The following is a 12,545-nucleotide window of genomic DNA, read 5'->3' on the forward strand; positions in this document are numbered from 1 at the left end:
TGCCTCGAAGAATATAGTGAACCGAAGTACTTACCGGTAAACCAGTATTAAGAGGCCTCCCAATGGGCCATCGTTCCCAACACCAAACCTGGAGTAGGTAGGAGCAACCCCCAAGGTTTGCATACCCTGAGGTGCGACGACAGGCAACGCATAGCTATCGATACGTCCATGCCAGGACTGCGCTGCCCCAGTTGTACGCCGCTATATTCTCCCACGGCTGGCGTAGTATGTCAAGGAAGATCTAGCTGATGGTGTTGCCCGAGGCGTCTGGGAAGAGGAAAGCACCAAGAAAGTGCCAGAGCCACACTCTAGCGAACCTGTCGATCTGAGCTCCTCAGCTTGTGGGTCCAAGTAATCAAAGCGCTCTGTGATCCAGGACGACGTAACACCGGAACTTTTCCTGAAATTCACCAAAGAAAATGGGACCCGATGGCTGCAGGAAAGTAATGCAAGTATTAAATAGGCTTGAATTGCTCACTTATTTTCTTTGAAATCTCGTCGTCCGATGGAAGAAAGCCAGTGAACTGAGCCACCAACTCCCTCCTATGATCGTTGTCAACTATACCCGTCACTGGAAGTCCTCCCAACCGAAGGCCAAAGATAGCCTTCACGTCCTGCATGGTCAAGGTCATCTCGCCGTAAGGTAGGTGGAACATGTGGGTCTCAGGCCTCCACCTATTATAAGAATAGAACGACTGTTAGTTGACTCAAATTTGTTATAGAATATTTACGTACAAAGAAGGCACTCGCACCTATCTATAGCTGCAGTAACTAGTAAGTAGTGCTGGGTCAAGGGGCGGAAGACCGTAGTTGACAACACGGACAAGCTCGAGGAAGCTAGCACGCCGTATATACGGCACGTAACGGTCGTCCCACTGGCGCGCCCTGGTGTGTGCGGGGCCTCAAAGGAGGCAAGGCCCACCTCTGCGTCGGTGTCACTTAAGATGTGTGCTCGGTGCTGTCGTCGTACTCCACCTCAAGAATGGAATACACGGGTGCTGCGTGGGAGGGGCCATCTTGTTACAAATTGATACAAAGGGTTATAGTATTCAAATTAACAATATTCAAATTAATATTATGTAGCATTGCAAAATTTGAACTACTTGTTAGGCAATACGAACACAAGAGGAAAGCACATGTATATATCAAAGTAACATTAACAAAGAAAAAAACAACGTCACTAGGAAAAAAGCAGGACGAAACTTCATCAAGTCATCCAAATCGACGTAGCACGCACTACTAAGTACCGACACTTGAAAACGAGTAGCGAGACCCAAAAGTCCCGAACGAAATAACGAACGAGAAACGAAAGAAGAATACCGAAGCAAGGCCGAAACCCAAAAGCCGAACGAACAGAACCAAACCCTAACGACCTAACCAAACCGAACACGGACACACAACCGCAAACCTAAAAAAACGACCACATCACAAACAAACACTAACCAACTATCCGAAATCACAACTATACTAAATCACTAACTATCCTAAATCAATAACTATCATAAAACCCTAACTATCCTAAATCACTAACCTAACTATCCTAAATTACTAACTATCCTAAATCAATACAATCATAATAACATGAAATCGAGAGGGAGGTACCTTGATATGAGCGGGTGGCCGTGACGCGTCAGCGTTCGTGCCGTGGCGGCGCGGCGGGCGCTATGCGGCGGGAGTGGGCGGACGCGGCTGGCGCGGGCGGGAGGCCGTCCGGGCGCTGGTGGCGGCGGGCGGGTGGGCACTACACGGCGTGCGGGCGGGTAGGCTGGCGGGCATGCGGCGCTGTTGGAGAGAAAAGTTTTAGGTATGTGACCCTTTTACTGTGCGTGACCTAAACCATAGAATGAGTCTCTATTCTAGATTCCCTGCTGTTGGAGATAGTAGTCTAGAGTTAAAGTAGAATCTTGGGTTTGTCTCTTTTGCCCCACTGTTAATTTAGGGGTGTTAACTTAGAAGGTGTTTGGATGCTGATACTAAAGTTTAAGAGATGTCATATCAGATGTTTGGATGTTGTATGGGGTATCGCATGTGGTGTTCGAATACTAATAAAAAATAAATTACAGAAGTCCTCGGTAATCTACTAGACGAATTTATTAAGCCTAATTAATCTGTCATTAGCACATGTTACTGTAGCACAATGTTGTCAAATCATAGACTAATTAGGCTTAATAAATTTATCTCGCAAATTAATCTCAATCTATGCATTTAGTTTATAAACAGTCTATATAAATACTCCATACATGGGTCAAACATTCGATGGACAACGACGAGGTAAACCAAACACCCTAGTTTTGTTATCCACAGCCTGCTGCTGCATGGTATACCTTTTACTAAATCTACACGTTTATAGTAATCCACGCGATGAGTATGATGTGTCCTGCTGTATAAAACCATATGGAATGTATATATACAATTGTGTGGAAAAACCGTCCTCGTGTTCATACCAAATAAATAAACGGAATCACCGTCTAGTCCTTTAAATTGTTTCCTTCTTTTAACAATGATATTATATATATATATATATATATATATATATATATATATATATATATATTATATATATATATATATATAGGGAGAGGCTATTCAGTAGCCGGCTACAAAATAAGTTTTCTGTAGCCACCTTCATTTACCATAATGTCAATACATATTTACCATAGTTGGGTTCCTATAACATATGGGGATATTTACCATAACGTTTATAGTAAACTAAGAGTTACTATAATCTTGTAAATTAACATAGTAATTATCGTAACTCAAAGTGGCTACAGAATAAGTTATTTTGTAGCCAGCTATAGGATAGTATATATATATATATATATATATATATTATATATATATATATATATATATATATATATATATATATATATATATATATATATATATATATATACACACCTTTCTCAACTAGTACATGCCAAAGTTATTTAGTACAATCAGTAGATCTGATCTTGACATCTTGTGTCCAAAAAGTGTTGAAATCGCGCATGGAATAAAGCGGAAACGACGGTCACCTGCTTGCACAAGTGGCAGTGGTTAGCAGCATTATTGATCTTTCGTTCCAAGAAAAAAAGCTACACCGACCGGCTTATCAATTGTCGTGTGTGCATTCCTATGTAATGTTTGAGTGGACAACTTCTCGAGCCGCTTTTGATCTTGCAAATTTGCTTTACAAGTGGTCGTCTATAAGATATGTCACTGCTGAAGTGCTGATCGAGTGACATATCAGAACTTGGTTCCCTTCCAAAAAAAAAAAGAAAGAAGAAAAAAACCTTGGCCGTTGATAGATCGCTCATCTGGATGCTTGCTTCCCTGGACAGGTTTGCCTGGCCTTTAGGGTATTCTTGGATTCTTTGCCTAGCATTGTATAACCTAGTCAAGGCTAGAAATTTAAGTTGGTAAGGTGTTTGGCTGTGTAAACTTTGCCGTGCGGGGCAACATTTTCTCTTGCAGATTGAGGTAAGCCAAATTAGGCTCTCCTAGCCTGGCAAGTATCTCGTTGCTTAATTTGCTGGCAGGAGCAAGGAAAAGCTTATTGCTAGCTAGCCCGAGCGAGCTGATTTGGCTCACCTGAAAAACTTGCTTGCTGGAGCAGATCAGTTGCAAGAGACATATGGTCAGTTAACGGTAGCGAAAAATTGAACAATGACATCCGAAAAGCTAGAGAATTAGACAGACACGTCAATCTCGACCTGGAAGATCGGACAATGAAGACCGCAGAGTACAAAATCGAAGATACCGCCTCATCAATCGTTTTGTTCGTCTGGAAAAGAAGCAATCTTCTTTATATAATCCACTTCCCATTCTTCGTTTAGGATTTATCGAATGATACAGTTGAGAAGCATTTGCTTGTCATATGTGCCTCCAGCCATATCACCAAGTTAAATTTACCGGTTTTAAACACATCATAAAGACGGGCAAACAGATACATCACAGTATCACACCATGAGCGATTTGGACTTTGCTTCCAGAAGCACTTTCCGCCCACTAAAACCACACAAATCCAGCAAAGCTGGGAGCGCTGGTGCTGATACAAGGGGCCCGATGGCTTAAGGCGCCACTGAAATCGTTTTGAAGCCATCACATCAAGTCAAGCACATCTTTGGAAATAGTGTTGGCCTACGTAGCCTCCAGCCATGGCTCTTTTCACATTTGCCTCAAACATCTTTGGGTTGTCACGAAGGACAACTGCAGCTTCGTGGTTCAAAGGATCCTCGTCGTTTGGTTGCTGCAAGTAACAATGTAAACTACGATAAACATTAGATAAGGTTGATTGTCTTGAGATGCTTTTCCAACCAAACCATAGTATTAAATATGCTGTCCTCGAAAACTAGGTTCAGAACCAAACTTACAATTTTAACTGTCACGAATACAAGCTCCAAATAGTTTTGCTTATACACGTGGACAAAACAGTAGACTGGTCAATGATAATAAAACATGGGATGCAACAAACTTTGCAGTTTTGAAAAGCCATAGTATAGCTAAATCTGTAGCCTATTTGGAGTTTGAAAACTCCACTCTAGACCCTTTTTTGTCTAAACCAAGGTTTTGCACGTCTATGGGTTCTAAAACTTCAGTTTACCAATTTCATGGTTTCTTAATACAGTACTACGTTATCCAATCAAGACCTAAATAGCAAAAATATTCATTAACATAGTTAGAAGCACCCTTCAACTCATCTTTCCTGATAATATTTAAGGATTAAATTCAGTTTTACTTGTAACAGAACCAATGAACTACTAAGGTCTTGCTCAGATTGGCATGTCTGTTTCGGAGATAACATCATTGTGAGCACAATAGTGATTACTTTTTTAAACAGCAACTCTCGAACAGCATAGTCCATGAAATGTAGTAATAGGAAGACAACAATGCACGCACAATGGCAAACACTACTCTTTTGTCTTCCCAATTTCTAAATGTATTATTTCAATAATTGGGGAATCAAGATAGCTGAAATACCGTAAAAAGAAGATTCAGGCCATAAATAACAGTGTTGATGTTGAGAACAGGCTTCCAATCTTCGCGCAGAATGTTCAGACAGACATTGCCTTCCAAATCAATATTTGGATGGTACACCTGAATGCATGTTTATAAACATCAAAGTATTTAATCGCTTTAAAGGAAATGTAATTTAGTGTATAATGAGAGAGAACCATAGATGTAAAGGATAATGTCTTATACCTTGGTCTTGCATTTGACCTTCGGAGGATCATGAGGATAAGATGGGGACACTTGAAAGGAGAAAACAAAAGTGCCTCCCCTAGAAAAAGACAGTATATTAAATTGGGGAAGGCTCAGAAAATTCACAAAGCTGACATCTGATGATAGCAATGACTTCTAAACTATTTTTGGGTACACTAAATTGATAACCTCTCCACTAGAGCCACAACATACATACTATTGCAGGTGGAAAAGGCTCCCTTAATTATGCTTTATGCAGCATAGCAACTACCCTCAAGAGTGGCACTTACATGTAATATCCTTCATCAGGTCGGATGATGATCTCAAAATTCATGAGATCATCCTTGCCATTGGGAAAAGAAATTGATGTGGTCTTCGGCAGGTTGAGCTCACTAATATCTGCAAGGTTTAGAAAGAATTAACCACATAAATAATTCATCACACATTCAAGACCATCAGAGAACCCAAATATCACAGATATATCAATAAGTTGGAAGCCAGCATCTTGTTTATGGATTATTGCATCATATGCCCCAATAGCTTAAATTAGGATCTCAGCTTATTCTATTAGAATTCAGAAATATTAGATAAGGAACTGGTCTGGTGCACATAAAGAAACAGTTACCATTTGTATACAGAATACAGATACAAATCAGTGCCCACAATGATTACTTCTGGTAAATTCAAATGCATGTCCAGTTCATCAAACAATTGTATCCAGAACATATTATTATGTTAACATGGGTGGAACCCATTTCACAGAAGAGTTAACAGAGGTTTTAGTGGGTAACTTTGCTCACTAAATGGCATCACCAGGAAGGTTGGAGACCACAATACAATCTGCACAGTAAGCAAGTTACATCATGGAAAAAATAACACCCTCAAATGAAAAAGAAAATGAAACACCACCACTGACAATGCAACCATATTTCCGTTAGTGGAGCTAGCTGAAATGCAACACAGCTCTCCCATTTGCATGCGAATCAACCCATGAAAATAAATCCAACCCACATAACAATGCAATCATTGGGATCCTAGAAGATGCAACTTACCGAATGCAATCCATAGGAAATCAAGTGCAACCAAGTGAAAAAGAAGCAATACCTTCAAACATGGAAACACACGTGGACAAATAAAGAAAGCACTGAAAGGCTGTGCTTTAGATGTAAGTCCTTCAAACATGATACTTGAAAACATTAAAAAAATTAAAGGGACAGGGGTCAGGTGAACAGGTGATTTGGCCCCTATTTATGGTGTTTTTTTGCTTCTCTTTTATCAACTCTGATTTTGCAGCCACCTTTTTGGATTGAAGCTACTGTTAGATAGACAAATCCTAGAGACGGCAGAAATCAATGGCAACGTGGGTGGCACGTGGGCCAGGCTGCAGGTGCACATGGCCTCTGCTCCTCCCAAAACAGGGGAAAACACAAAGTACTCAAAGCACAGGAAAATCTGCATGGGCAAACTAGTCAGTTTATAGCTGAATCAACATCGTAAGTCCTCTTAACAGAATGGGATCCCTAACAGAATAGAGGCAAACTCGGCCTTTGGTTTTTAAAAATCAGGGGCAAAATCAAAATTGGCCTTCCAAACAGTGGAAGGAATACAGGAGAGAAAAGGAATATGTGAAAAAAATAAATAAAACTTGCACGAGAAAATGTCTGAAAAATGAAAAGGATATGAAACCAACTAAGTATCTGCCATCGGTAATGGGCAGTGGCTCCTTATGCACTCACTGAGGGGGTCCACTCATGAACCATCTTGCGGTGCTGCTGCTCCAGCCACCTAGGGTAACTCATTGAGGACAGAACGTGAGCAGTGAGATTTGGACCAAGGTAAGTATGGGAAAGAAGAGAGTGTGAGAGGTGGGAAGATCGAAGAAGTTAATAGGAGAGGGTAGGATAAACCGATAATTTTTTAAACATCTAAAAGGCTTATGTAATATATCAGCCCATACTAGGGCAAGAGGAAAGGAAGTCGTAAATGTCTACCCCTAGTAGTAAGCACTGAGCTCATTAAACGCTACCTTGGTTTATTGGTATATGTGGGACCTTACATATTGGAACAAGCAGTGGCAAACAGTTCGCTATTTCATGAAACAGATAAGAGCATCTTTTCAGTTGTTTTGGATTATATAAATAAATGTTGTGTATGGAAAACAAAGAGCAGATTGATACAAGAAAGAATTCACCTATAATTCAACAAACCTTTATGAAGACGGAGCTCCCCAGCAGACTGTTTCTTAACCAGGGCCTTTCCAGCAGCACTTGCTGCCTCTTCTTTCTTTTGACCCTTTATTTTGAAAAGATTAATCATCTTTCTGCACCGAAAAAGGAAAAAAAAAACACAATCAGATATCAAAGATCAGCATGCAGAACTTCCAGATTTTTCAGTGAATGGAAAAAAAATTCCCTGATGGCGAAGCGATTCCACATTTGCATCTCTATTATGTAGTTTATTTTGTGCTAATTGACTAACTGTGCCTATTTGGCTGGCAGCCAGATGTTTTAACAACTAAGGTTAAGCTTAGGCGTGTGGCAAGTTAAGGGTGCTTGGTTGGTTGCCATGACTAGCCTAAGTTGTGGCAAATTTAGTAAGGCTATTGTTTGAATTGAAGCCGCAAAACTTGCCAAAAGTTCAGCAAAAACACGTGGCAAATGTTTGGTTTCAAGCCAAGCTTGAATACAACCACCTCCCTTTATCAATTGGTGAGCATACCATATCCATCTTATTTACGTTAGCAGGAACTTGTATTTTTCATACACATTCAATAACCATTACTGATATTATGATGAGGCAATTGCATAATAAATTTGTACTTTATTTGTAATCGTTTCTGCTCCTTTAATTGTTGATTTTAATTCCTATTATTATCCTCAATAAGGCTTAGTCATCCTTATCTTAACATTCACTTTCCCACTTTAACAATTCCAACCGTCGATTTTTTCTCATCTTGCTTCAATTCCTTGCCTTCGCGGGTTTATGCAGTTTAGTCATTGCTGGTCACTTCTAGTGCCTCACTGCCTCCATTTTCAAGTCTCCACTCCAATTCTTATCTCCCATGGAGGCCCAGACTATTTCCATCTCTACCAGATGGCATCCTACATGGGTACATGGGTGAGGGAATGAAGCAACCAATTTGGGAGCGCTGGCTTGCTGCAGAGGCCAGGGCAAGGTGGTGGCTCACTCGAGCGACATGAAGAGGTTGTGGCTTCAGAAGGTGGAAGCGCAGTCCACCGCAGACCAAGTGTGAAGTCAACGATGGTGATTCATTGGTTCCTGCAGATGCGCTTGTGTCTACAATAATTCGTCCTTCACACCATAAGTACACCCCATTTTTACTCAGAACGGTGAGCGGTGAAAGCGGGGCATTGCTATGCTTTTCGCACATGGCATCACGCATGAGGTTTGGCAGGACGAATTGCTCATCATTGATTTGGTAAAGAATACAGGTGCTAACAAACTTTCTTTGGCATGCAAATGTTTGGCAATGAAACCAATGGCAGCCTATGGTGGTGTGGCTTGCAGCAGGTATAGCGTGGCAAACCGTGGTTCCCATCCAAACACCCCTAGAAATGCCTCTTGAAGCATGTAAACCAAGAACGAATCATGGGGAACAAAAACAAGGATGACAGTGAATCACAGGAAGCATTGAGTAGCAGAACAAATTCACCGCTAATTATTTACATATATAAACAGTACCCTGTATTTACTCACAGGTTGATGAATTTCAGCTAGCAACTAAGGCCCTGTTTGGAACATAGGAAATACGTAAGAAAAATGGAGGATTTAGTTCCATAGGAAAGGAATGGAGATGACACGTTTGGATCAAAGGATTCGGAGGAAAACTTTCCAGAGGAAAGGCAATAGAGATTGTACTTTTGAAGGAAAGAAAAAATGTGCTCAGAGCTAAGGGAAATTTTCCTACGACGCTTGCTCGCTCACGCAGCACACTCCTAGTTATTTCCCGCGTTTTTCCTGTGTTATGGATTCCTGTGTTCCAAACACCCCTTCTAGTTATTTCCCGCGTTTTTCCTTTCCTCTGTTTTACCACTACACACTCACCCCATTCCTGCGTTTTTTCCTATTCCCGTGTTTTTTATTCCTGCGTTCCAAACAGGCCCTAAAGGTGTTTGGATCCTTTGCTACTGCTCGCTTAGCCTAGCCTGCTCGCCTCATCTCTCCTCGATAGGCAAAGCAGGCAATCTTCCAAAGGTGTTTTCTTCCCTTGCCAACGCTCACCTTGCCACAAACCGTAGCTTGATCCAACAACGGCAGAGCTCAATTCAGCAGCGGTGTGGGTCAATTCAGTGCCTGGGAACCTCAATCTGATGGCAGCAGAGATCGATTCGGTGCTGCCGTGCTGGCGAACCTCGATCCAGTGATGGTGGTCAATTCAGCAACAGCAAACCTCCATCTAGCAACAGCAGTGGAGTGGTCACTTCCGCGACGGCTCGACTGGCCATGAGAGCACATGAGCAAACCTTGCCCATGCAGGAGAGAAAATTTGGCTCGCCTACATTGGCAAGGATTTGCTTGCCCAGGCGGTCAGGCAAGCTTGACAGGCAAACAGGCAAGGCGAGTGACTACCAAACCTGGGCAAGGCAAGCAGCCGGCAACAGATCTGAACACACCCTAAATTTACCCAAAGTTATCAAGGGCAGGCCTGGTGCAGGTAGAGTCTTACCGCCTGTGACCGGAAGGTCCCGGGTTCGAGTCGCGGTCTCCTCGCATTGCACAGGCGAGGGTAAGGCTTGCCACTAACACCCTTCCCCAGACCCCGCACAGAGCAGGAGCTCTCTGCACTGGGTACGCCCTTATCAAGGTGGCCCGACAAACTATGACACCTGCGCGACCTGGGCACCTGGTTATCTAGGCATTTTCCAATGCATATTTCCTTTTCCCCCCTTTTGAGTGTAGTGAGCAATTTGGTTGGTTTAGCAAGTGAATGCAACACTAAGACAATTATCTGAGCTGGAACAAAAGCCTCAAAGCAAATATAGCAGTATAACTCTAAAAGTATTATGTAGCACTAGCGCGCGCGCACACACACACAGAGGAACAAATGGTTACATACAAAACAGGCAAGCTAGCATCTTTAAGTAAAGGCAAGGATGATAAAGTGTCTAGGCAAGTCAATCACTGATGGGTTCGCAAAATTGACTGAATGCTTGGCTTTTAGATCTATTGGATTCAAGTTTGTTTTAGGCCTTAGATAAATTAATATTTGCAAAACAAGACCAACTTCTTTTCTATACAAATTTGTGAGTTTTGTCATGTAGTTCTGGTAGGTGAGTGGTCATAGTTTGTGGTTTCTGATGAGCAACGTTGTGCTCTTCTAATTCAGCTAAACAAAATGCATTTTACAGGTGGTCTGTAGTTTGCAGAATTTACTGCAACTAATTTTATTCAGGAAACATTTGTGTTATACACTGGCAATCTCAGTTAATGTAGTTTTGCTTCAGGTGCCTTCAGATTTTGCGTTTGTGGACAGTGATTGCTTAATCTTTTCGTACTTTGTAATGCTAGATTTAAATTATTGCTCTCTAGCGAATTTACTACACATTCAAGAGATCCCAAAACAGTACTGTAGCTAAGAAAGACTCACAGTTAACCCTCCCTCCCAGGGTTCCAAAAAGCGGTACTAAGCACACACTTCAGCGCGCTAAAGCGCTAAGCGGACAGGTAACGCTTCGCTTTGGGGCATAAGTGCTCCCAAAGCGGGGCGACCGCCTTGGTGGAGCAGCGGCTGCTGGCTCAAGCCTTGGCGAGGGCGCGAGGCGATTGGCGAGAGGCGGGAGGGGGACCCGCTGACGCCGCCGCCGAGCCTGGGACTGCCCCGCCGTCGCTACCGGCGAATCTCCGCAAAAAGCGCTGAGAGAGAGCTGCGAAAGATGGAGGAGCTGGAAAAAGTAGATCTCACCGGCTCCTTCTCCCTTCTCACGCGGGATGGACGCCGCTGCCCCTGGATCCACGCGCTGCGGCTCCTCCTCCCTCCTCACGCGCGTAGCCGACGACGGAGACGGAGGGAGGCGGGGCGGAGGCGAGACGGCGCGGGAGGGGCGGAGCGGAGGAGGCGGATGTGCGCCGTCGCTCGGTGGCGCGACGGGAGGTGTGGGGCGGTGGTGGTAGTCCGAGCGGGAGCGGTGGAGCGGCGGCGAAGAAAGAAGAGTTCGTGGTGCGCCGCGGGATCCCCGGTCTCCCCACAGCGACGGGCTAAGGGAAAGAGCAAAATAAGTAAAACAAGAAATAAGAAAAGGAAAAGGAAAAAAACAAAGGTATTATAAATATTTCAGCCTTCTTATCTACCCGGACTCCCAGAGAAGCTGTTTTTATCAGAAGTTTTACCAAAAACAACGACGACTCTACTTTTTTAGCTACTTTTTAGGCCCCGTTTGGCATGGCTCAAACTCTGGGTGGAGCTGCTCCACTCCAGAACTCCAGGTAGAGCCAGCTCTTGTAGAGTTGGAACTGTCTGATGGAGGTGTTTGGTTGGGAGGGTATCCCCAGCTCAAAAAAAAGAGAGGAGTTTGATGGTAGATTGTCATTCTTGCCCTGCTTATGTGGGTCCCACTGGCAGTGACTAATCTATTTTCTTTTTTTCCTCTACTCTTTTCCTCTCCGTTTCGTCTCTGTCAGTGGCTCGGCGGCGTCCATGAGGTCCCGAAGCCGGAGGCAGCCCTCGAACTCGCCATCGACGGCGACCACGGGCACGACGCGCTCGGCGGCGAAGGCGCGCACCTTCTCGACGGCGCAGGCCTCGGTGACGATCACCCGCGCCGCCGCCGCGGCCGCTTGGCGGTGGATCTCGTGCGGGAGGACACCTTCGGGAGCTGCTCGAAGTAGTAGACCTCATGGTGTCTCTGAGAACCCACAGAGAAGAAAAATCGGGGTGGGGGAGAGCTCTGGTGAGGAGATCGAGAGCTCGGTCGTTCGCTCGGGCATGGCGACTGTGGTGGTGATTGGAGCGCTGGAGAGAGGTAGAGGGCTCGGGGAGGGCAGAGGCGGCGGCGGCGTGCTACTGCGGAGCTCAGGCGTGCTTTTGTAAGGCGAGGCAAGGGGGAGGGCTCTGTCATAGAGGAGCTCGGCGGCCACCCATGGCGGCGGGGGAGGAAGACGACGACGCGGGAGGGAGGGAGTCACTGTGCGGGGGGGCTCGGGAGAAATATAATTGAACCGTTTTTCTGTGTAATCAGTGGCAGTGGTGGGTAATTTCCCACCAACTCCACGAGGAGGTTCATATTGAGTGGTTTTGGAGCTACAAAAGAGGTGCTCCAAAACTCCACCTCCATTTGTACTACAGCTCCATGGAGTCGGCAGCTCCATAGAGTTTCAGAGTTGGGGTGTTTGGCTGGATTTTT

The 12,545-nt window shown here is 44.1% G+C and overlaps 1 protein-coding gene across 1 annotated transcript; it reads right to left on the bottom strand.

Moving 5' to 3' along the window:
- Positions 1 to 3,970: 3,970 nt before the first annotated feature.
- Positions 3,971 to 11,413, bottom strand: LOC136528064 (NEDD8-conjugating enzyme Ubc12-like). Its single transcript, XM_066520960.1, has 6 exons — positions 11,108 to 11,413; positions 7,392 to 7,504; positions 5,475 to 5,583; positions 5,185 to 5,263; positions 4,963 to 5,079; positions 3,971 to 4,231 (listed from the first exon to the last, which is right to left on the bottom strand). Exons 2-6 carry the CDS (start codon positions 7,498 to 7,500, stop codon positions 4,094 to 4,096), a joined length of 552 nt encoding a protein of 183 aa, XP_066377057.1. The 5' UTR covers positions 7,501 to 7,504; positions 11,108 to 11,413; the 3' UTR covers positions 3,971 to 4,093.
- Positions 11,414 to 12,545: the final 1,132 nt, after the last annotated feature.

The sequence above is a fragment of the Miscanthus floridulus genome, chromosome 19 (assembly GCF_019320115.1).
Source record: "Miscanthus floridulus cultivar M001 chromosome 19, ASM1932011v1, whole genome shotgun sequence".
Classification (NCBI taxonomy): Eukaryota; Viridiplantae; Streptophyta; class Magnoliopsida; order Poales; family Poaceae; genus Miscanthus; species Miscanthus floridulus.

Bases quoted from the DNA above. Each gene is read 5' to 3' on its own strand.
- LOC136528064 (XM_066520960.1), bottom strand. From the start codon at position 7,500: ATGATTAATCTTTTCAAAATAAAGGGTCAAAAGAAAGAAGAGGCAGCA. The intron at 5,080-5,184 runs GTATAAGACATT...ACATGCATTCAG, and splicing joins AGGTCAAATGCAAGACCAAG to GTGTACCATCCAAATATTGA. The intron at 4,232-4,962 runs GTATTTCAGCTA...TGTTACTTGCAG, and splicing joins GCCTGAATCTTCTTTTTACG to CAACCAAACGACGAGGATCC.